The sequence below is a fragment of the Nansenia antarctica genome (assembly GCF_963989245.1).
Source record: "Nansenia antarctica genome assembly, chromosome: 6".
Taxonomy (NCBI): domain Eukaryota; kingdom Metazoa; phylum Chordata; class Actinopteri; order Argentiniformes; family Microstomatidae; genus Nansenia; species Nansenia antarctica.
This window is the reverse complement of record NC_137676.1, coordinates 62,704,672-62,725,357: the sequence shown is the minus strand read 5'-3', so window position 1 is coordinate 62,725,357 and position 20,686 is coordinate 62,704,672. Positions and strand designations below refer to the sequence as shown.

The 20,686-nt window shown below is 42.4% G+C and overlaps 2 protein-coding genes across 2 annotated transcripts in view; both read right to left on the bottom strand.

Moving 5' to 3' along the window:
• Nucleotides 1–8,955, bottom strand: part of LOC308160807 (putative E3 ubiquitin-protein ligase HERC3) — a gene marked incomplete at its 5' end in the record, with an annotated part of 29,113 nt that extends 20,158 nt beyond the window's left edge. The window contains 10 exons of the mRNA XM_080534744.1: nucleotides 332–391; nucleotides 597–721; nucleotides 1,320–1,387; nucleotides 3,181–3,338; nucleotides 4,394–4,524; nucleotides 5,105–5,196; nucleotides 5,658–5,879; nucleotides 6,008–6,084; nucleotides 6,494–6,653; nucleotides 8,730–8,955. Of these exons, the coding sequence (XP_080390870.1) occupies nucleotides 332–391; nucleotides 597–721; nucleotides 1,320–1,387; nucleotides 3,181–3,338; nucleotides 4,394–4,524; nucleotides 5,105–5,196; nucleotides 5,658–5,879; nucleotides 6,008–6,084; nucleotides 6,494–6,653; nucleotides 8,730–8,955 (1,319 nt within the window). The remainder of the gene's footprint in view (nucleotides 1–331; nucleotides 392–596; nucleotides 722–1,319; nucleotides 1,388–3,180; nucleotides 3,339–4,393; nucleotides 4,525–5,104; nucleotides 5,197–5,657; nucleotides 5,880–6,007; nucleotides 6,085–6,493; nucleotides 6,654–8,729) is intronic.
• A 2,217-nt stretch (nucleotides 8,956–11,172) lies between these two features.
• On the bottom strand, nucleotides 11,173–19,666 carry LOC308161295 (putative E3 ubiquitin-protein ligase HERC3). The gene is made up of 24 exons (XM_080535287.1): nucleotides 19,358–19,666; nucleotides 18,996–19,107; nucleotides 18,810–18,886; nucleotides 18,446–18,673; nucleotides 18,100–18,191; nucleotides 17,758–17,888; nucleotides 17,488–17,612; nucleotides 17,237–17,313; nucleotides 17,005–17,126; nucleotides 16,805–16,864; nucleotides 16,607–16,712; nucleotides 15,653–15,845; nucleotides 15,416–15,558; nucleotides 14,946–15,020; nucleotides 14,795–14,833; nucleotides 14,588–14,674; nucleotides 14,229–14,342; nucleotides 13,933–14,073; nucleotides 13,642–13,808; nucleotides 13,461–13,524; nucleotides 13,314–13,372; nucleotides 13,027–13,210; nucleotides 12,030–12,129; nucleotides 11,173–11,770 (listed from the first exon to the last, which is right to left on the bottom strand). Exons 1-24 carry the CDS (start codon nucleotides 19,575–19,577, stop codon nucleotides 11,556–11,558), a joined length of 2,931 nt encoding a protein of 976 aa, XP_080391413.1. The 5' UTR covers nucleotides 19,578–19,666; the 3' UTR covers nucleotides 11,173–11,555.
• Nucleotides 19,667–20,686: the final 1,020 nt, after the last annotated feature.

Below are 20,686 nucleotides of genomic sequence, written 5' to 3'. Positions count from 1 at the left end.
TCTACTCTGTATACTGCAAGTATATCTAGATTTCGGGCTAAGAAGCGGCGAAAACAAGCAACGCCAGCGTCCTCTCTCGACTGGCATTTTTTGAAAAGTAATCATGTTCTTATATCACTACTTGCATTTCTGATTAGATGCTAAATCTAATCTAATTCCGTTGTATTGCCTTCACCAATAGGATGCACCAGAGATCCACAAAGTGATATGCGTCGGGCCATGAGTCGGCACAAAACTGCTGATTCTCTCTCATAGATGGTAAAATGTGAGGTTTTGGAGGGGAAATAGATGTTTTGGACGGTAATACACATCAAAGGTCAACCGTACTCACCTTTGATCTAAGAAGCTGGCATTCCAGCAGGCTGTCGACGAGAGCAGGAGTATGATGTCACTGTAAACAGAGTCGAGACCAGGAAATGAACAAACAGAAGCAAATAAACAACGCGCTAGACGTCGCATGAAACCATTAAAAGAAGATCAAGGAAGATCAAACGAATACCGGCATATCTTATCCCAAAATGAGGTCACGGTTCAAATCTATTGACTTTTCAGAGATCAGTTTCTAGAACCTAAATGACACCATGGCAACGACTCACTTGGTGATACTGGAATCGGTGTTGTCGATGAGTTTTACCCTCCAGGTGTCCAAGCATTCATTGTTGATCAAAGTGATGCCTTTATTAATGTTGATGACTCTGAAGTCCTCGGGAGGGGCGGAACCCTGTGGTCAACAGACACAGGGTGGAGGGGGAGTGAAGATAACGTAACACAACATTGATGGCTACATTTAGAAACATGATTGTATAGTGCTTCCACTGTAGACAACACAATGGTATCCAGACTGCTGTTTGGGTGGGTTCCTTTTCCTCTTCATAGATAAAATAAATACTGAGGACTAAATACATTGTAGGGAGAGTAAGGGGGTGTGTGTGTGTGTGTGTGTGTGTGTGTGTGTGTGTGTGTGTGTGTGTGTGTGTGTGTGTGTGTGTGTGTGTGTGGGTGGTTGCAGTTGCAGTTGCAGTTATCATGACACATTCCTGGCAAGGATACAGGATATCCGTGGCAGACAGTTTCTAATACATTTCTAGTACAGTTAAAAACCGGAGCAGCGATGCCTCCTAGTGGTAGAGATTAGAAACTGATATGCTTTATAAAAAATATCAGCAATATCTTCATTTAATATCATGGTTGGTGTGGTGCATTTTTAAATAAAATGTTTGTGATTTGACACAGATATATATAAAAATAAATAAAGTGCTTTGCTGCTTGGAGTGGAGTGAATATGTGAATTGTCCCTTTAGAGACTGGTGGTGATGTACCTCTTCATCGGAGATCAATAAGAAGTTATGGTCCCCTCCGCAGTTGATTTTGGTGATGGCATAATGCTCTGGTTATAGCAATGGGAAGGAGGAGGACAATGGTCAGATGCATTCCATTCAGTCAATTCAGGAAGTACAATTAAATAACAATTCATCAATTGCAGATAGGGCATTACTTTTCAAACGATTTCTCAATAAACTGACAATTAGAAACGTTCTTCTTCAATGAAATAATTCCTGAATTGAAATCAAATTGACCTCAACCCTTCGAGGTATAAGATCAGATCAGCTCAGCTGGTGAAACGTTTTCATTATGCTCCACTAGATGGCACACGACTAAGAGGAAACCTTGTCAGAGATAATACATCAACGTCCAAACACTCCACTCCAGTATTGCAGAGCTGTTATTCACTCATATATAACAACCTGATACGTTTTATTACAAGGGGAGACATTTAAATAATCTCCTGGATGTCAAACATTTTACTACTTGAGGCTATTTGATACTTTTGACTTTTGAAGGAGCCATTCCATAAGTAGGTTAATGTGTTCTTTCCCTCCGTTTCAATACTTCCTCTGCATATAAAATGCAATTTGAACTTGATATACAAATGCATGATTGATGATGCCATTTGCTCCATATTTCCCTGAGGATATACACAGCCATATCGTATGTGGTGTGCTGCTCTGCAGACCTAGGACAGATTCGTAGGACTGGTATTTGAAGTGTGAAGTTTCCGCCATAGACTGAAGACCCATCTATTCGGGCTACACCTTAATTGTCCCTCCTAAGACCTCTTCATCCCCTCTACAGTAAATAATAAAAAAATATATATATATGTATAATAATAATAATAATAATCATTATTATTAGTAGTAGTAGTAGTATTATATTCTTCCTTCTTCTAGCATTATGACTGCCAATGGCCCCTGGCCTGAGCATAGATTGCTTTTTCTTATGATTGATGGATAGATGATTCACTTACTTACAAATGTATTTGTTGTAAGTCACTTTGGCTAAAGACATCTGCTAAATGTGGGACATACACAGTACAGTATAAGACATACACAGTATATCGTAGGTCTGGACCTATGACAGTGGACATTATGCCTGCATACGTCCCTGGGCATAAGTCATGGTAGTTGTGTGTGTATGTGCTGTCGTCTGACCTGCTCCAACAACAACAACAACAACAACAACAACAACAACAACCGTTAATTCTCCCTGGATGGATGCCTCCCTGCCCCTCTCTGAAAACACCTCACACCTTCAGTCTCCCATCTCAGCACATTGGCGATGGTTTTCAGATCATTTCCGATAACTTTCCGGGAATTATCAGAAAGTTTCCCAAACTTATGGGAATTTTGCAACCCTAATTAACACAGACATATTCAGTCAGGGTGTAAAGACACAAAGGCACAATGGCAATGGCTCATTTTAGTTTTCAACATATCCATGTCCATGTATGTGAAACTATGGGCAGTAGATGACAGTTATAAAACCCCTGTAGGTCTGTTGGGAAACACACACACACAGAAGTGTGTGAAGGTTAAGGGGATATTTCCCATATTTCCTTTGTCTTGTCACTAACTAACCTTTTCACACTGCTGAGCTGAACTTTACTGCGTTGCCTGGTTTCTCTGTTCCTTACCATTGCTGTGTCAGTGCTGGAAAGGGTAACGTGACAAAAGAAAATATATCCGAGCCAACCCAGCACAGTTCAGTTCAGTACAATAGTTTGAAAAGGATAAAATTGGCTTTAATAATAATAATAATAATAATAATAACTTTAATTCATATAGCGCCTTTCAAAAACCCCAAGGACGCTTTAGGCAGCAGCATAAGTCATCCAGTAGTCACCTGACATATGAGGACTTCCTGTGAGGAGAGACAGGCCGTTTTTTACAGGAAGTGGACTCCTGGCGTCTCCCCGTGTCCCTGTACCCAGCTGGCCGTGGGTGTTACAACCGAACGCGTACACCATACCCGAGGAAGGCAGGAACGCCAAGGTGTGGTGTCTGAGGGGGAGGGATGGAGGGAGGGAGCAGGTAGAGAGAGAGAGAGAGAGAGAGAGAGAGAGAGAGAGAGAGAGAGAGAGAGAGAGAGAGAGAGAGAGAGAGAGAGAGAGAGAGAGAGAGAGGGTAGAAATAGGAGAATGAGGAAGTTGGAACAATTAGATAAGGCAAGAAGATATTCTGTAGCACAACACTCAAGTGAAGTGGTTGTGAAATACAAGTAATTGACCAATGAGATGAGTGCCAGGTCAGTGATTGACCAATGAGATGAGTGCCAGGTCAGTGATTGACCAATGAGATGAGTGCCAGGTCAGTGATTGCCAATGAGACGAGTGCCAGGTCAGTGATTGACCAATGAGATGAGTGCCAGGTCAGTGATTGCCAATGAGACGAGTGCCAGGTCAGTGTCAAATTACTCAAGACTGCCTGGAGCCCTTCCCTAACTATTATGAGATCTGCAGTTCTGTAGGGTTGTGGTATTGTCTGTAATATTGTAATGTTTTCTGTGTGTTGTCAGCTGTGCAGTGTGTACTGAGGGTTGTGTTGTTGTGGACATTGTACAGTACAGAACTGCATAGCCCGTACATAGACGTGCGCTGGTAGGCAAACTGGTAGTAGTCGCTCTATGAGTAGAGGGCTGTAAGGGAATTTTCCTGGATGCACAGTGTGCAGGTTTTTTACCTTTGCCTGCTTGCGGCTCTGTCATCATGTGAAGCGCATTGAGTCACATCTTGTGAGAAATGCGCTATACAAATAAAACTTGATTTGATTTGATTTAGACAAGACTGTGGTGGGCCGCCATAGTCTAATTTCTCATTTGTCCCGCCATAGTTTCATAACAAACTAAAGTAATATTTTTAAAGTATTTTTAGCGCTGTTTTTTGCGTGTGCATTTTTCAACATTGCTCGGGCTGTTGGCAGAAAGTGTTTGAACAGGTCCCCACCGGCCCCCCACCCACCACCACCCACCACCACCCCCACACCCCCGTTGTGGAAACATTTTCTGGGTGTTGTTGGCTGTGCAGTGTGCAGCACTGAGGTTGTGTTGTAACCTGTACCTGCCGCAGTCGATCTGAGACACCTCGCTGCCCATCAGCTCCTGCACCTGTCTGGGCAGAGGCTCGTTGTTGGAGGAGTCGTGGCCCAGTTGACCTCGCGAGCCGTCCCCAAATGTAAACAAACCTCCGTCCTGACAGAAAGACAGAGAGAAAGAGTGTGAGACCCAGGCAGGCAGACAGACAGACAGACAAGCAGGCAGACAGACAGACAGGCAGGCAGGCAGGCAGGCAGGCAGGCAGGCAGGCAGGCAGGCAGGCAGGCAGGCAGACAGCCAGCCAGTCAACCAGACAGCCAGCCCCCGGTTAAAAAATCAACAATGAAAGAATCGTGTTTATCGGCTTCAAGATATAGGTTAGGTTGAAATAGCTAGCAAACAATTAGACATGCACACAAACATCCCTCACGCCCCAAAACACTGATAATGGAATAGCAGACCGACGGGACTGGAATGTGAGTGGAATGTTGTTTTGCGTATGATAATTAATCATTAACAGTCATTCCTACTCTATGTGTCCACCTGAGTAGCTGTAACAATGCTGACCAGGACATGGTGAAGAGACAACATCCAAGCCAGCACAGTGAGGTTTGGCTTGACCTTGTAGTGTGCGGTTCCATTTGTTAAGTATGTACTGTCGCCGGCAAATGATACATTCCAGTGACAGAGAGCGTCATTGTGTGTTGTTGTTGTCGTTGTTGGTGGTGGTGTGTACCTTCGTGAGGGCAGCTGTATGCTCGTCACCACAGCTGATGTAAACCACTTTCTGGGATCTCAGAAACTTGATGTGGCAGGGGACAGCACGGTCTGTAAGGGGGGTGGGGGGGGGGGGCAATCGTACAAACACACAATCCCCATCACCTTTAGAAGCTTCAGTTTTAGCCTGTTCTGAATAAGCTCACATACATGTATGATGTATAGCTATAGCACTCTTGACATGGTGAACTATAGAAGGTTTACAGGCAGTTAATAAGCAGACCAGAAAGTGTAAAGGTACAGTTAATTTGGATTATTTGGTCACAAGCCTTGTCTCTTACGCCTGGGCCACACCGGATACCTCTACCTCAGCAGCGCGTGTGCGTTTCATTCCGGCGGCCATGTTAACAGGTTAGAGCAGCCGCACAGCCACTCTAACCACGCTGTGCGGCTGCTCTAACCTGTTAACATGGCCGCCGCAATGAAACGCACAAGCGCTGCTGAGGTAGAGGTATCCGGTGTGGCCCAGGCATGAGTGTGTTAGTGACCAATGATCATCGTAGAGACATCACCTTGTTCGTCATTGAGGCCTAGTTGCCCGGCACTGTTCTTGCCCCAGCCGAACACGGCTCCGGAGAGGGACAGGGCGAAGCTGTGGTCCCCCCCAGCAGTGATCTGAGCCAAGGGGATCCCAGAGAGGGACTTGAGAGGCTGGGGGGTCAGGGTGCTGGGCTCGCCCTTCCCCAAACCCAGCTGACCTCTTGAGTTCTGGCCCCACGTGAACAGCTGCCCGTCTGAGGGAGAAAGGAGGGGGGGGGGGAGGGAGTTAGCATTAGCGGCGAAAGCTAATATTGATGTTCTGTATACAGTACGTGGTGTAGAGTAGCATAGGACAGAGAGCTAGCCAGTATTGGCTTCTCACCTTTAGAGAGTGCGATGCAGTGCTGGTTGCCACACATGACTTGGGAGATGCGATGTTCGCACAGCTTTTTGATCAACCTGCGTTGAAAGAAGGGAGTCACTGACTGTTAACGGCGCACACTTCATCCAACAGTCCCTGACATGTGGAATGAGCATAATCAGGGACAGCTCCCTGTGCTGCAACAGAAAACGCTCTCAAGGCAATTACAGAAGACAAGGCAGCGCTCAACCTGTCCCTGTTTGTTTTAATGCACCTCTTGCAGTATTTGTCTCTTACTGAGTCGAGCTAACGCATCTACAGTACAGTATGTAGAGCTCTACTGCTCTCTTTTTCTACCCTTGTAACTGCCAATGGCCCCCGGTTTTGGCATAGATTACTTTATAGATGATTCACTTAGACAAAATGTATTTGTTGTAAGTCGTTTTGGATATAGGTGTCTGCTAAATGCCAACATTTAAAAAAATATGATATTTAATTATGGGTCACCTGGGTATTCTGACGGCCTCCTCGGTGGTCCCCAGGCCTAGCTGGCCCCCGCCTCCAGCCCCCCAGGCAAACACCTGGCCCTGTTCACTCACCGCCATGGAGTGGGCGCGGCCGCTCGACACCACCGCTATCTTCTGGGTGTCCAGAGCTCTGACTAGCTCTGAGCAGCAAAAGAGGGGGGGGGGGGAGAAAGGGATTCAAACTATTAACCCAGTCTGAACTGTATGAATACTATAGATACACACAGTACATCAGTGTCATTATGTAAAACAAGTATGTCCTCATTGTAGGCTAAATATCTTGTATGATGACGATAGAACTTGATGTCATCAAAAAGGGCGTCATGCCACTAGATAGGCCTCTCTATCTGGCAGTGAGCCTCAGACCAAACCTATGCTAGGTATTTCGAATGGGCACATTATCTGGCCAGTGGAATGTTCCAGAAGACTGATTTTATTTTATTTTTTTAAAGGATATTGAATGTTCCAGTACTTCCCTCAATAGCCTACCTCATTTCTCTATGACCTTTCACTTTCAATTAGCGTATTCAGATAGGCTGTCAGAGACAAACCGAAACAAACATTTCAATAAGGATTAATATCTCCGTTTCCTCTATCCTCATACTCCTCTTTTTTCATGTAGCCTATAGGCTACGGGAAAAAAGTTGGACAAGAACCAAAAACAAGCATTATAACATAGTTAGCCTACTATCTCACTTTGTAGCCCTGTAATTACACCAAAACACTGGTGGAGAGAGAGAAGTTGCAAACATGCTCATAAATAACACACACAGCAAGTCGTCACATGCGTGTCTGAACACAAATACGTGTGCTCAATCATGCTGTAGTGGTGGGGCGGTTTGCATGGGATACACAGACACACACGCACGCACACACACACACACACAGTTGGTCCAACATCCACCGAGCTCTAGCTCAAGTTTTCTTCTACACACACACACACACACACACACACACACACACACACACACACACACTCACACACAGACACACACATGCTGTAGTGGTGGGGGCGGTTTGCATGCGATACACTCAGCAGTGTGCAGCCTCATGGGAATGGGGGCACCCACGGCAAAATAGAAACCACTTAGGAAGATGAAAGGGAACACAGAATTCACAGTGTACCGTGCCAGCTAGAAGCTGCTACACACACTTCCTGTGTGGTCGAAATAGGCCAGGCTATGTAGCATCTTGTACAGTATCCTGTGTTATCTTTTTTTAACCAAGATGAATGAAGATTTACAAAGTAACGTATGATTTCCATAAGCACATCTTACTCTTAGAACCGAGAATAGAACAGTATTTTCCTCAGTGATGAAGGAAGTAGTACAACTGTACCGTACTGTAGAAAAGTGTAGGGCTGTAGGCTATCTGAAGCCGAGAGGTAGTCAAAGTAGTGGTACACACACAATAGCCTATGTGGGAGAAAGAAGGGACAATTTCTCTCACAGTATTCCAGTTATTCCGGTTTTGTCTTCTAAAAAAGGTTTCCTTTTGCGAAGCAGACCTGTAAGGCCTAAAGTATGAAGTATCTGTATTTTTTCTATATCTATCTATCTAGCCTATCTATCTGTCTATATATAGCAATATCTATCTATAGCTAAACCAGTGTGACTATACAGTACAAAAAAATCTCTCACACACACACACACACACAGTAAGTCATTGGTGACTGTGTGAGATCTCATTAACAGCCATGTGATAGTGGGTGTATCCACAGTCTGGTATATAGCCTACCATTTGCCGGTACTGCTAAGACCTTTCTGGGATTAGGGCCTATAGGCTAGTCATTAGGTACTGAAGAGGTCAAGACATTACAAATGCTTTCTGACTCTCATACCTCCTCTGTCTAGTCTCTGTTTACAAGGCTACAATCACACCTACTCCATCACACATAAAGCTGTAGTCTGCTGAAGAGATTAAAAAATGATATCATTAAATGACACAGGTGCAGCAGCAGTCTGATACCAGTACAGTTGACTGCTCTCTGGCAGATTTCCCATGCTCAAAAGAGGAAAATAGTGGTACAGTAAGCTATTTGTTGTCCAAAAGGATATTCAGTCTAGCTGTTATAGCCTGGAGTAAAATCGACAACAGAACAGCAGAGACAGAACGGACCTCGAATACGATTATCTTTAGTTTCGCTTTTCAGATGATAGGATTGTAAGGCCATCGCCTATGTCAGATGGGTGCAAAACCGTTGATTGACAGCTTACCTGGCGAGTCGCCCTGCTTGTCGTGACCCAGCTGCCCACAGCTGTTAGACCCGCACGTGTACACGCTCCCGTCGTGCAACAGGAACAGTGAGTGGTGTCCGCCGCAGGACACCTCCTTCAGCCCCCTACCGCTGAACACCTGGCAGGTCCGGGGTTCGAACACGGGTTCCCCCACCGCCTTGCCGATACCCAGCTGGCCCTCGACCGTACTCCCCCAACACAGCATCATGGAGAGGAAAGGGAGGGAGACGGAGGCGTGAGATGATAGTTGGAGGGAGGGAGGGAGAGAGAGAGAGAGAGAGAGAGAGAGAGAGAATGGGGAGAGCTTCAGGCTGGAAGGCGGTCCTCCCTTCTCCCCTTGGTGTAAATCACGAGCCTGGAGGAAGAGATGAGAAGGAGCACGTGGTCATTTCAGAGTGAGAAACCCAAGCACGACCTCGGCACTCCTGCTGTTCTATGTATAGGCTAAGTTATAAGAATGAAGCAACAAGCAAGATTGGGGAGTGGGTGGGGTCCAGGCCCAAGTGTGTGTGCATGCATGTGTGTGTGTGTGTGTGTGTGTGTGTGTGTGTGTGTGTGTGTGTGTGTGTGTGTGTGTGTGTGTGTGTGTGTGTGTGTGTGTGTGTGTGTGTGTGTGTGTGTGTGTGTGTGTGTGTGTGTGTGTGTGTGTGTGTGTGTGTGTGTGTGTGTGTGTGTGTGTGTGTGTGTGTGTAGCGTGAGTGTGTGTGTCTTGCAGGGGTGAATAAGGAACCACCAACATGTTGTAGCCTAAATAAACCCCACAGCTACTGTAATCCCTGCTTAAGGAGCTCCAAGTTGTCCTGCCTTATCGCAATCCACTCCCAACGTGCGTGTGGCGGGGCAGTGTAAGCCAAGGTGAAAGACAGAGAAAGAGAGATAGAGATAGGGGGGGGGGGGGAAATAGATTGAGTAAGAAAGAGAGACAATAGGAGGGAGGAAAGAGAAAAGGGCTGCAAAGTGTAGAGCCCTCCTAGTAACCACAGAAATTAGACATTGGCTCCCACCCTTCCTCCCTAGAATCCTAAGGAAAGTCTCAGTTGGCAAATAACTGTACAATGATGCATGGATCCAAAGGGGAGGTTGAAGTGTACAGGTTTTTACTTTTGCCTGCTTGCGGCTCTGTCAGTATTTGATTGATTGATTGATTGATTGACTGAGAATGTTCATTATGTGAAGCGCATTGAGTTGCATCTTGTAAGAAATGCGCTATACAAATAACATTTGATTTTTGATTTTGATTTGAAGATGCTGACGTTCCAAGAGGGCTCGTCTCGGGTGACTCTACGGACTGCAGAGTAGTCTGATGCAAGGGGGTGACACATTGTAACTGCCTAGCTAGTAACTTTGACAGCACACCCATCACACCATGTATGATCGATCACAGAAAATACATCCACATGTACAGTATGTATGGCGAGCTTGCTAAAGACTCAAGCCCCTCAGTCTGAGAGGGATAGTTTGGTCAAATCCCAGCAGCAGCTGGCCGTTTATCCGATTAATCGACGTCGGCTGACATTTAGATTTCAAGCTTTTTTTTCACAATGTATTTCACAATCGTCTGATTGCTGACAGCTCACCTCCCGTCACCCAAGTTAACTCGATCGCAGACGAATGAAGCAAAAACGTTAAGCTCCAGATCGTCCAGTCGGATCATCAAAAGCGGTAATATTGCGAGCTTCCAGAAATACGTCCATTACAGAAAAGCGTTTATATTATTTCTAGCCGATCCAGTGACTGTGTGTGTATGTAATTGACTTTAACACGTTCAAATCGAAATGGCAAAAATATAGTTACAACACGTATTTATTTAAAGCTCAAACAGTCCATATTTACCTGAAGAGACGCATTCCTTAATTTCCAGCTGGGCGTTTCGAACAATAACAAGGAAGTTGTGAATTCAGGATGATGCCTTTCGTCACTGAACACGTGACTAAGGCTGCGTTCGTCAATTCGCTCTGTGAGCGCCGGAGCGCACACTGGGTTCAACGTCATAGAGCGACGAAGTAATTTGATTGGACAAGAGGCATTCCATGACTGCTGATCAGATTTCCAGAGCATATTTACGAACGCACCCTAACTCAAATCTTGGGGCAAGTGCAAAGGCAAGCTTGTCTCTATTGCATTCGCTTCGCTGAATTTTTTTTTGTTGCGTTATATATACAGCACAGTGTTTTATTTGTATAGTATAGTGGATAGTGTATAATATAGCCTTTATTTATGTAAACCAGCTCCTTTTCCCTTCTTGTTTTTAGTATTTTTTTCCTAGCACCAGGGGAGCCCCCCCTCCCAAATTTCGTTGTTTGGTACCTGTACTATATCAATGATAATAAAGACCATTCATTCATTCATTCATATATATATGAAAAAGCTTACAGGCTGTTTTTAAAAAAAAGTTTATTACTATCAATTAGGTTGAGGTTTATACTACAATCTTCACAAAGAAAATAGGGACTTTCTAAAAGTATATTTGCAGGGCCTACACACTTAATAGGCCTAGGCTATGTCATACAACACAGATAGCAATGGTATCCAGTACCTAACACAGAATAAGATTTAATTTTTGTGTCAGATCACATCAAATCAAATGTTATTTGTCATGTACATTCATTGCATATGGCCGCAATTCACATAGTGAAATGCTTTGGGATCATGCTCCTCGCACAACAACAGTCAGTAAAAAGTCAACAATACAATATGATATAGAAGAACAAAAAAATACTTGAAGTGTTACAAAATCATTACATTATTATTCGTGTTTTGAAAGACATGAGAAAAGGCCTGTTGGTTTCTAGAGTTTCAACATTTTCAGAATTTCCAGATGACATCACAGTGAGTGATTGCATGAAGAAGTCTCTCGTCTAGTATGCCGATGGTGCTGTAATTTGGGAGATGTAACTCTTCAAAGCAGGTCTGGGCTTCTGGATAATGTTTATCGGCGTCTGGCTTGGACAAGCGTTTGATTTTCAGTCGCAGTTTGGAATGGCAACCTCTAGGTAGTCTGTCGGTTCCTGTCAGAAATGCTAGCAAAATAAAGAATGTCGATACATTAGATGAAGCATTTATGGAAATGTATGGTTATTCACAGTCACTCACTGAGGTATAATGGCCAGGGCCCTGAGGTTTTCCTGACCACATGACATGACCAGGAAAAACTACAGGACCTTAACAATTGTTATAACACAGAAGATCATGATAATATACAGCTACAGTAGATATCAGAGATAGAACAGTGTTCTATCCTCCATGGATCCAGTTCTATCTCTATTCACAATAACTCACTTAGGAACTTTCTCTTGTTCTCCTCAGAGAACTCTGTGAAGACGATCCAGAAGTTCTTGATGACCTCATCTGTGCAACTATATCCTTGATATACAGCATTCTGTTAAAGAAAAAAACATAATCCAAACTATGATTAGATTTTTCCTGCTGTGTAAATTATACTGAATTATCATTGTCTCCTTCTCATATACAAGTAATAGATTGATTGCATTGTTGCTCCAATCCACATTAAGGCGAGAGAAGGATAGATCATTATCAGCTTGTGTGGTGCAAGACTACTAGAGTGGATGTGTCCCAACACCCAATAGTCTGTCCTCTATTCCTCGCTTCCTTCTGAAAACCCATTGAAGAAGATATAGAGTCCTTCCCTCAGCAATCTCTTACAATACACTTTGAGAAGGAAGCGGAGAGGACACCTTAACTGTCCCTCCTGAGACATCTACATCCCCTCTACACCCTTGTATAGTTTCTCTACTGTTTAATATTTAAAACAATTAAATAATAATAACAAAGAATTTAAAAAGCTTTATGACTGACAATGGCCCCTGGACCTAGCATAGATTACTTTTTCCTGCTAGGACTGGTGGTTCACTTGCTTAGACAAATGTATTTGTTGTAAGTCGCTTACATTTACAAAAATGTAAATATAAATGTAGTTACCGTACGCTCGCAGATCTCTATTTAGGATTCGGCCCTGTATGATTAACCTGCCTGGACTTTTCAGCAGTTTTAATTTGGCTCACAGACGACATTGGAGATGTAAATGAATGGTTGGTCTAATGCCTGGGTCTGTGTGGTTGGTACAGTAACATGATAGAAAGAGGTCAGTTCTGTTGGCTGCTCCACTGTTCTATGCTAACCTACATTGCACAGAGTGGCAGATCACCTGAAGAGTGAGTTTACTAGAGGGTAAAGAAGTGCTAAGACAATGCAGGATGCAATTGTAGGATGCAAGAAATTAAAGAATGACGATTGGGATGTTGCCATTGAGGATCACCTCTCTCAGCTCCTCCCATCGGTAGATGTCGTCTCCATGCAGAGTTGCCATCAGCTCCTCAGGTAGATACATCCTCCATGCTTGTAATGGACAGCCCTGAAGGAAGCCTCTCCTGAAGTCCTCAAACTGAGTCCTGACAGCCTTGTTGAACACAAAGTCAACGTACAAGTCCACATATTTCTGCCTGTGAACAACACAGAAGATGTGTTTACAGTATACATAAACGCTGCCTGTGTTTTAACCTAAACATTATCTTGTTAATTCCAAATATTTCTACCATCACCTACCTGTTGACCTTGGTTACTGGGACCTCCCCTCCGTTTGGGATCAGTTCCTCACCCTTGATCTTAGAAAGATAATACATATGTTTACTATATTTGTATGAGTGGCAGTCTGAGTGCATACAACTAGTGTACATGTAAGAATCAACTTACTGTGAAATCCAAACACAGCTCTTCTAAAACCTCCTCATCTTCTGTCAGAAGCTTTTGTAAGCCCCTGATTTAGAAAAACAAATATATTGACTGGTCATCATACAGTATCTAAGATTAATGGTAGGGCATCTCTCTAAAGCAACAACTACTGTGCCAGCAGTTGAAGAGAAGATAATTGTACCTTGCTTCAATTGGAGACAGCTCTTTCAGGTCATCCCATGTTGGATTCAAACCCAGGAGCTTCTTGAACAGTGCCAGCGGGAAGCAGACGTCCATTAAATATTGGTTATACACTGCAATCCCATAGAACACTCCGAGCCAGTAGAAATCATCAGCCACATTGCAGTCCTATCGATAGGGCACACAAATCAAAATCCAGTCGATATTTTCATATTTCTGTTGGTTCAAATGCTTTTAAATGTTGAGAAAATTGAGGGACCCCCGATAAGAGTAGGATTGATATGGAACATACATTTGAAGATCTATATGTGAACCAGGCCAGACCAGAGTCCTCGTTAACATCCAGTATCTTTGGTTCTGATGTGAGAACTTCCCTCCCAATGAGGGAGAAGAACTCCATTGAGTCCGCATCTTTACCCTCATTGAATGTCACCTGGACATAAAAAAACATACAGTTTGTTGTATGTTGGTGGTATGACAATGTAAGTATGGTCTGGTGACATTGATTCATAGCAATATTTTCCACTGAAACAATGTTTTACCATTATATCTTTCACGTAAAATAAATTGCTGTGATACTCTACTAACCATAAATGAATAGTTGTAGTCGAAGTCACCAACTCGAAGGTAGCTGATAATATGTAGCAGGAGTAACTCTCGGGTCAGATGTATTGTAAGTGTCGCAAATTTTTGGGTGGCCAACTGGACAGGTGGGTAGATGGTTATTCAAAAAAATACATTTAGGACAAGACAAAAATACATTTAGGACAGGACAAAACATTATCTTTAAAGCTCTTTTCACCCACCAAATTAGTTCTTAAGGACATTTCCCCTCATTTTTTGTGTTTAAAAACACATTTCATTGCAGTGTAATACATTTACCCACAATCCTTCTTATGACACCTCAGTCATTCCATGCAACATAGATAGTTAGAGTTGTAACTTACTTTTAGCATGAGCTCCGCTTGAAAAAGCTTATATTTAGCTCCCCTGCTAAATATGGAGTTTTGAAGAGCCAATTCAAGGATAAAATTCTGGAAGTCGAAATACAAATGCTTAAACAAACAACTATTTAATTTATTCATTTATTATTTTATTTAATATTATTAGTTAATATTTGTGAATATATGTTGAATAAATTGGCCTTTAATTACCCTAGGCAAATCTCGTAGTTTCCAAAACTTGTCGAACATCTAAGAAAAGAAAGATTCATGAAGTTTGGATGTTCTGCAATTCCAAACATGTTCAAGTATTATAATTGTATTATTATTATTATGTGAAATAGGCAATCATGAAAATACTCACTGACTGGCACATCCGGTCCATCCTCTTCAGATGGAAGGAGCTGGCTTCTACTTTTAAGTGTCTGCTGCCATTGACCTACATAAAGGAAATGTTACAGCAGCTGGTGAAACCGGGAACAAGTCGCCAACCAATCAAAATGTTCTGATTTTTTTGAAAATCAATGACACACTCGCTAGTCAAGCCAAAACATTGCAATGTTTCAGGGAGTAATCATTCAGGGAGTAATCCCCACTACTACCTAGTTAACTATAACACCACTTTACATTGTTAGCAGACTCACAAAACAAGCTGTGTTAGTTGACTAGAGAGTGTGTGATTGATTTTCAACAACGCTGAAATGCATTTAAATGTTTTTATTGTCTAGAATAAAAGTCTCAACATTAAACCAGCTGCTGTCACAAATGGTTCATTGCAATACCTGTAGAGTTTTGCCTATGACACACAAATATGGCACCAGATACAGTATTTACCTCATTCAAACTCTGCATAACAGTTAAGATCTTCTCCAGTGACCTATCCGAAAATGATTCACAAAACATCTCTGTTGCCACTGATTGTAATGTTTTCACCGTTGTTCTGAAGAAGGAATAGGGAAGTCTCAACCACAGCCCCTCTGCAACAAATGCATGAGTTTTGTCAAAACAAGTCCAGTACATCTTACTGTATACTCAAAAAGTGAAGCATTGTTTAGTTGGATGGGGACATACCGAGGACCTGTAGCTTGTCAGGGTGCATTCTGAAGATGGAGGCAGTGAAGGCTTTGGCGAGGTCTGTACCACGGTTGTGTTTGACCAGGACCCGCAGGAGCTCCGGGATGACCAGGTAGACCCTCAGGCCCTCCACCCCGATGGGCTCCTCATCCAGGGAGGGAAGCAGCATACGTTGGACGACCGCTTCAACCTAGCACCATGAGAGGGGAGACTTTCAGCATGAAAAGGACAAGTAGTTGCAGAGGTATTTAAAAACGGTGGTATAGAATTAGAACTACATTGTCCATCTTGGGGGTGAAAATATGCCTTTGGTATTTAATGTGTAATCAGAGAGGCCTGGCAGAGGGATTAGATTAGATTCAACTTTATTGTCATTGCAGAGTACAAATACCAGACAACGAAATGCAGTTTAGAAGAAAAAAAAGAAAGAAATCCAGAAGTGCAAATAGTGACAGTACAAAATAGGATATGTAGTTATTAAGTGATAATTACAGTATGTTAAGTGTAGTAGGTATATACAAGAGATGGATAACAGTAAGCTATGTACAGTATGGTATATAGAGTGTAGACAGATGTATACATTAGAAACAAATATTTTAAAAATGGGGTACGTACAGATAGGTGCAAAAATATATGGTATGTTTAACAAAGGAATAGCTCATACATATCCATTAAACAGCCTTTTCTGTCAATTACTTTTGGTCCCTTGAAAAAGAGGGGGCTACATATTAATGAGCTGTAATTCCTAAACCTTTCCTCCAATTTGGATGTGAATACCCTCAAATTAAAGCTGAGGGTCTGAACTTTCAGCCCATATTCATTATATAACAGGTAACTTGAATATGTTTTGGTGAACTGCTAAAATAACAACAATTCTGTCAGTGTCCAAATATAATATGAACCTCTGTGTATGTGCAAAGATAAATATGTGCAAAGATAAGATAAGAATACCTCAGTCAGTATCATGTCCTTTCTCGCCAGCTTCTGGAAGGCGAGACGAGCGAGAGACAAATCCAGGCCAGAACGCTTCAGTGAGGTTTGGTAATGTTTGTCCTGACTAGTGATGAAACCAAGAGAACGAATACTGAATATACACATAGATTATTTACGTTATGGAGAAATGTTCCTGGGGAGGTAGTGTGGTTTTACCTTTTGTCAAGGAAACTGCCATTTAGACATGACGCGGAGGAAAAGATCTCTGTGATTTCCCTGCAAATGAAAGTTTAAGAGCATTTCTGCTCAGTAAACATGTTTGTACTGAATGTTTGGAACTTTTCTGCAGTTGTTTTGCACACTGGTTGGTGTTGCCATGTCTGACAACAATACTTATTTGTATGAAAATTACTTACTTCTTTATGTTCTTCCAAGATATAGAATCATCTGAGATCCATTTGTCAATGGTTTCATCATCTAATGTTTGTGTCACTTTGCCAAGACTTGAACAAGGGTTATTAAACCCTTTTTCAGACTCCTGTAATGACAATTGTAAACAAACACCTTTAATGAAGCAACTTTTATATATACATTTACAATATACATTTATTTAGGACTTCATAAAGAAAAGCTTAAATGTACCAATACCTGAGCTAAAAAACACAGTGCGAAGGAATGATGTCCTCCAGCGAGGATTTTCTCAATGTTCTGATCTTCTATGTGGTCTGACAGGTTGATCAAACATTAGACATTATTACATTTGTTATCTTTCCCGACTCTGCCTCCTGATCTTTAGTCGGGACGGCTCAGGGGAGCTTTCTATTTCCCCAACACATTGTATAAACACTTCCAGTTAGCATGTCAAGTTTCAGAAAGGCTTAAACTGAACTGTTACCTACCCTGTAGTTGTTGAACTGGCAGAGGAACCGCCTGATCTATCTTCACTCCATTTCCCAGCTGCCCTTGCTCTCCACGGCCAAACGAGTAGATCTTTTTGGAGTTCACCAGCGCTAATGTGTGATGTCTGAAGTTAAAGAAATTATAGCAATATGATTCAATAATCATATGCTAAGATATAATAGCTAAACAGCAGTAGTATTTTCATTTACACTAATGTTTATGACACAATACGATGTGATTGTGAGGACTGTGTAGGATTGTGGGCCTACCTTCCACAGGCTATCTGAGTCACCTTTGACCCCCAGAGTTCCGCCACCAGTCGGGGTCGTAGTTCGTCTCTGAGAGAGTTGTGGCCAAGCTGACCATAACATCCTGAGCCAAATGTAAACACTACACCTCCCTAGAAAAGCAGACAATTGAGACAGTTATCTACCATAGTAGTGTCTTTCTTCTTACTATTGATGTCACTGTATCTATCATCTATGAAGTGAGTCATAAACTACTATAGCCTAGAGATATGCTATGAATATGTATTGGGGGGGCATTTGCTATGACTTGAATAAAGAATACAGAAGTGCGTGGAAGCTATTGTTGAGTCAGATAAGTCTCACCTTTGTCAAAACGGCAGTATGGCCCTCCCCACAGGAAATGACAACAGTCTTCTTCAGATTCAGACAATCAACAGGAGCTGGGTCATGTCTGTCTATAGGAAATGGATTTAGAATGTATTGATAATAATATAAATATTATTGTCAATACACAATATTGACTTGGGGGTGAATGGGTAAGTTTACTGAGATCTTTAGCACCAAGGTCATCTTTGCATCCATTGCTTAAATGGGCTTATCTTGGAGATGATCTTGGTGCTCCAAAGCTTTCGGGAAACCCTAGACCAGATCATGCTTCTAGCAATCCAACTGAAAAAGTGAGTCACTAATCTGCGTGTGTGTTCTCTACCTGTTATGTCCCCTAGCCCCAGCTGACCGGCGCTGTTCTTTCCCCAGCTGAACACGGCTCCGGAGGGGGACAGGGCGAAGCTGTGGTCCCCCCCAGCAGTGATCTGAGCCAAGGGGATCCCAGAGAGGGACTTGAGGAGCTGGGGGGTCAGGGTCAGGGTGCTGGGCTCGCCCTTCCCCAAACCCAGCTGACCGCTCGAGTTCTGGCCCCACGTGAACACATGACCATCTGAACAGAAAATCAAAGGTACAAGAAAATGAAAATGTACAAGACACTTTCATATGCATTGTTAGTATCGGCAGGTGATACCTTTTTATAGTTGATAATATAATATGATTGTAACCTGATGTCAGTGGTTATTTACCTTGGGTTAGTGCTATTGAATGCTGGTCTCCACACGCCACCTGAGTTACCCTTACTTTATGTAAGTTATCTATGGGTCTGAGACAATAACAATAACAAGGAATACATTATATTAACATTAAGCATGGACATTAGGTGCTAATACAATTGCAATTGCAACATCACACACATTTTGTCAAGAACATACCTGGGAACATTGGATTTGTTGAGAGAGTGAACTCTGCCTTCTTCTGACAGTAGAACAACATAAGAATCCCCGCAACTCGCAGTCTGTATCCGCTGCTTACAGTCTACATTCTCTGAGTACATAACACACACGTTATTAGGTATGTGACTTCAGGGGGGTATTCCATCAACGTCGCTAAAGGAAAATCCAGGTGACTCGCGAGACTTAAAATAAGCCTAGTTTTTGCTTTAGCGACGTTGATGGAATACCTCCCAGGAAAAGTCTATGGGGGATAATTGGTGACGTGTAAATAAATTGCGTAAGCACGCTCTGTGCACATGAACTGCGTAGAATGATTTCAAAAAAGAAGTTAAAAAGCTTACTCAGTCGTCCCGTTCTCTTGATGCCTTGGTCCTCTTGCATCCGAGCGACGGACACTTTCCCGTCATTTCTGATAAACGTGACTACTGAGTTACCGGCGCAAAGACCCCTGACTTGAGACGTCGAGGGCGTAAAATGAACGCTGTCAGTGTCCGTCTTATCTAAACCATTTGCCTTCACTAAACCAAATGCATAACGCGTGTTCTCGCCCCATGAAAACATTTTGAATGTTAATACAATTTAAGCGACTCATAGCCAAAGAACAACTACCCAGTGAAACTCCAGAAACACGAACAATGTGAGTGCTGAAACTGAAGTTGAAACTCTATTTCCTCTATTCCTCTGTTTCCGTGTGTGCTGACAATCTTGTTCGTATGACATCCGTCATGGTGTAACCTCAGCTGATACGTGGGTAGGCTGCCTGTAAACATCATATTAAGCCTTGGAAAATATTTGGTGTCTGCCTACACAGTCCATTATGTGTGTCCTACGCAGTGCAAATAGGGCACGTTTATGGAGCTATTATAGTGCCAGCACAAATTGAATCTAAATGTAATCGTTTTTAATTGGTATGCAACATTTGAAATTGTATTTTACCGATTTAATTTGAGTTTCAGATCCGACATTTAAAATCCGAAGGGATTGGGAGACACTGCAATTTATTATTTCATAACTGTCTGTACATATATGCATAAAAGTGCGTGTAATTGCACGAATATGCGAATATGTGCATTATAATGATCAAAATAACTTTTTAGAAATGTTATATTATGACTATTGTCGGAACATGCCGGTTATTGTCGTTCAGAGAATACAGCTCAATGTAAAAAGCAATGCTTTTAATGTACATATAATAACAATAACAACAACAACAACAACAACAACAACAACAACAGAAAAACATGTTTGATAACGTAGCCGACATTTCGATGTACGATTTCAATGTAGGCCTACGATTCAGTATAACACAACCGCCCTAAACAGTTGCAAGCAGTTTCGTCAACCTTGTGCATGGGGCCATGTTAAAACTGCAGAGCCATAGGTCATTACAGACAGATTGTAATGTTAGTTGAACTGTTGAGCGATGAGAGATTACATGTATGAAGTAGATTGACTACACCATAATGATTTGACATGAAAGAGACCAGGCAGCTGATATAACAATATACATTAGATTCTTATTCTTGTTCTGATATAGGCTTGGCCAGACCTGGGCATTGTACGGCCCGCGGGCCAAATACGTCCCGCCGGATGATTCTGACCGCCCGCGAAAGATTACATGATAATTAGAGAAATAAAAAATTATAATAAAAAAAAAACATTTTTATATA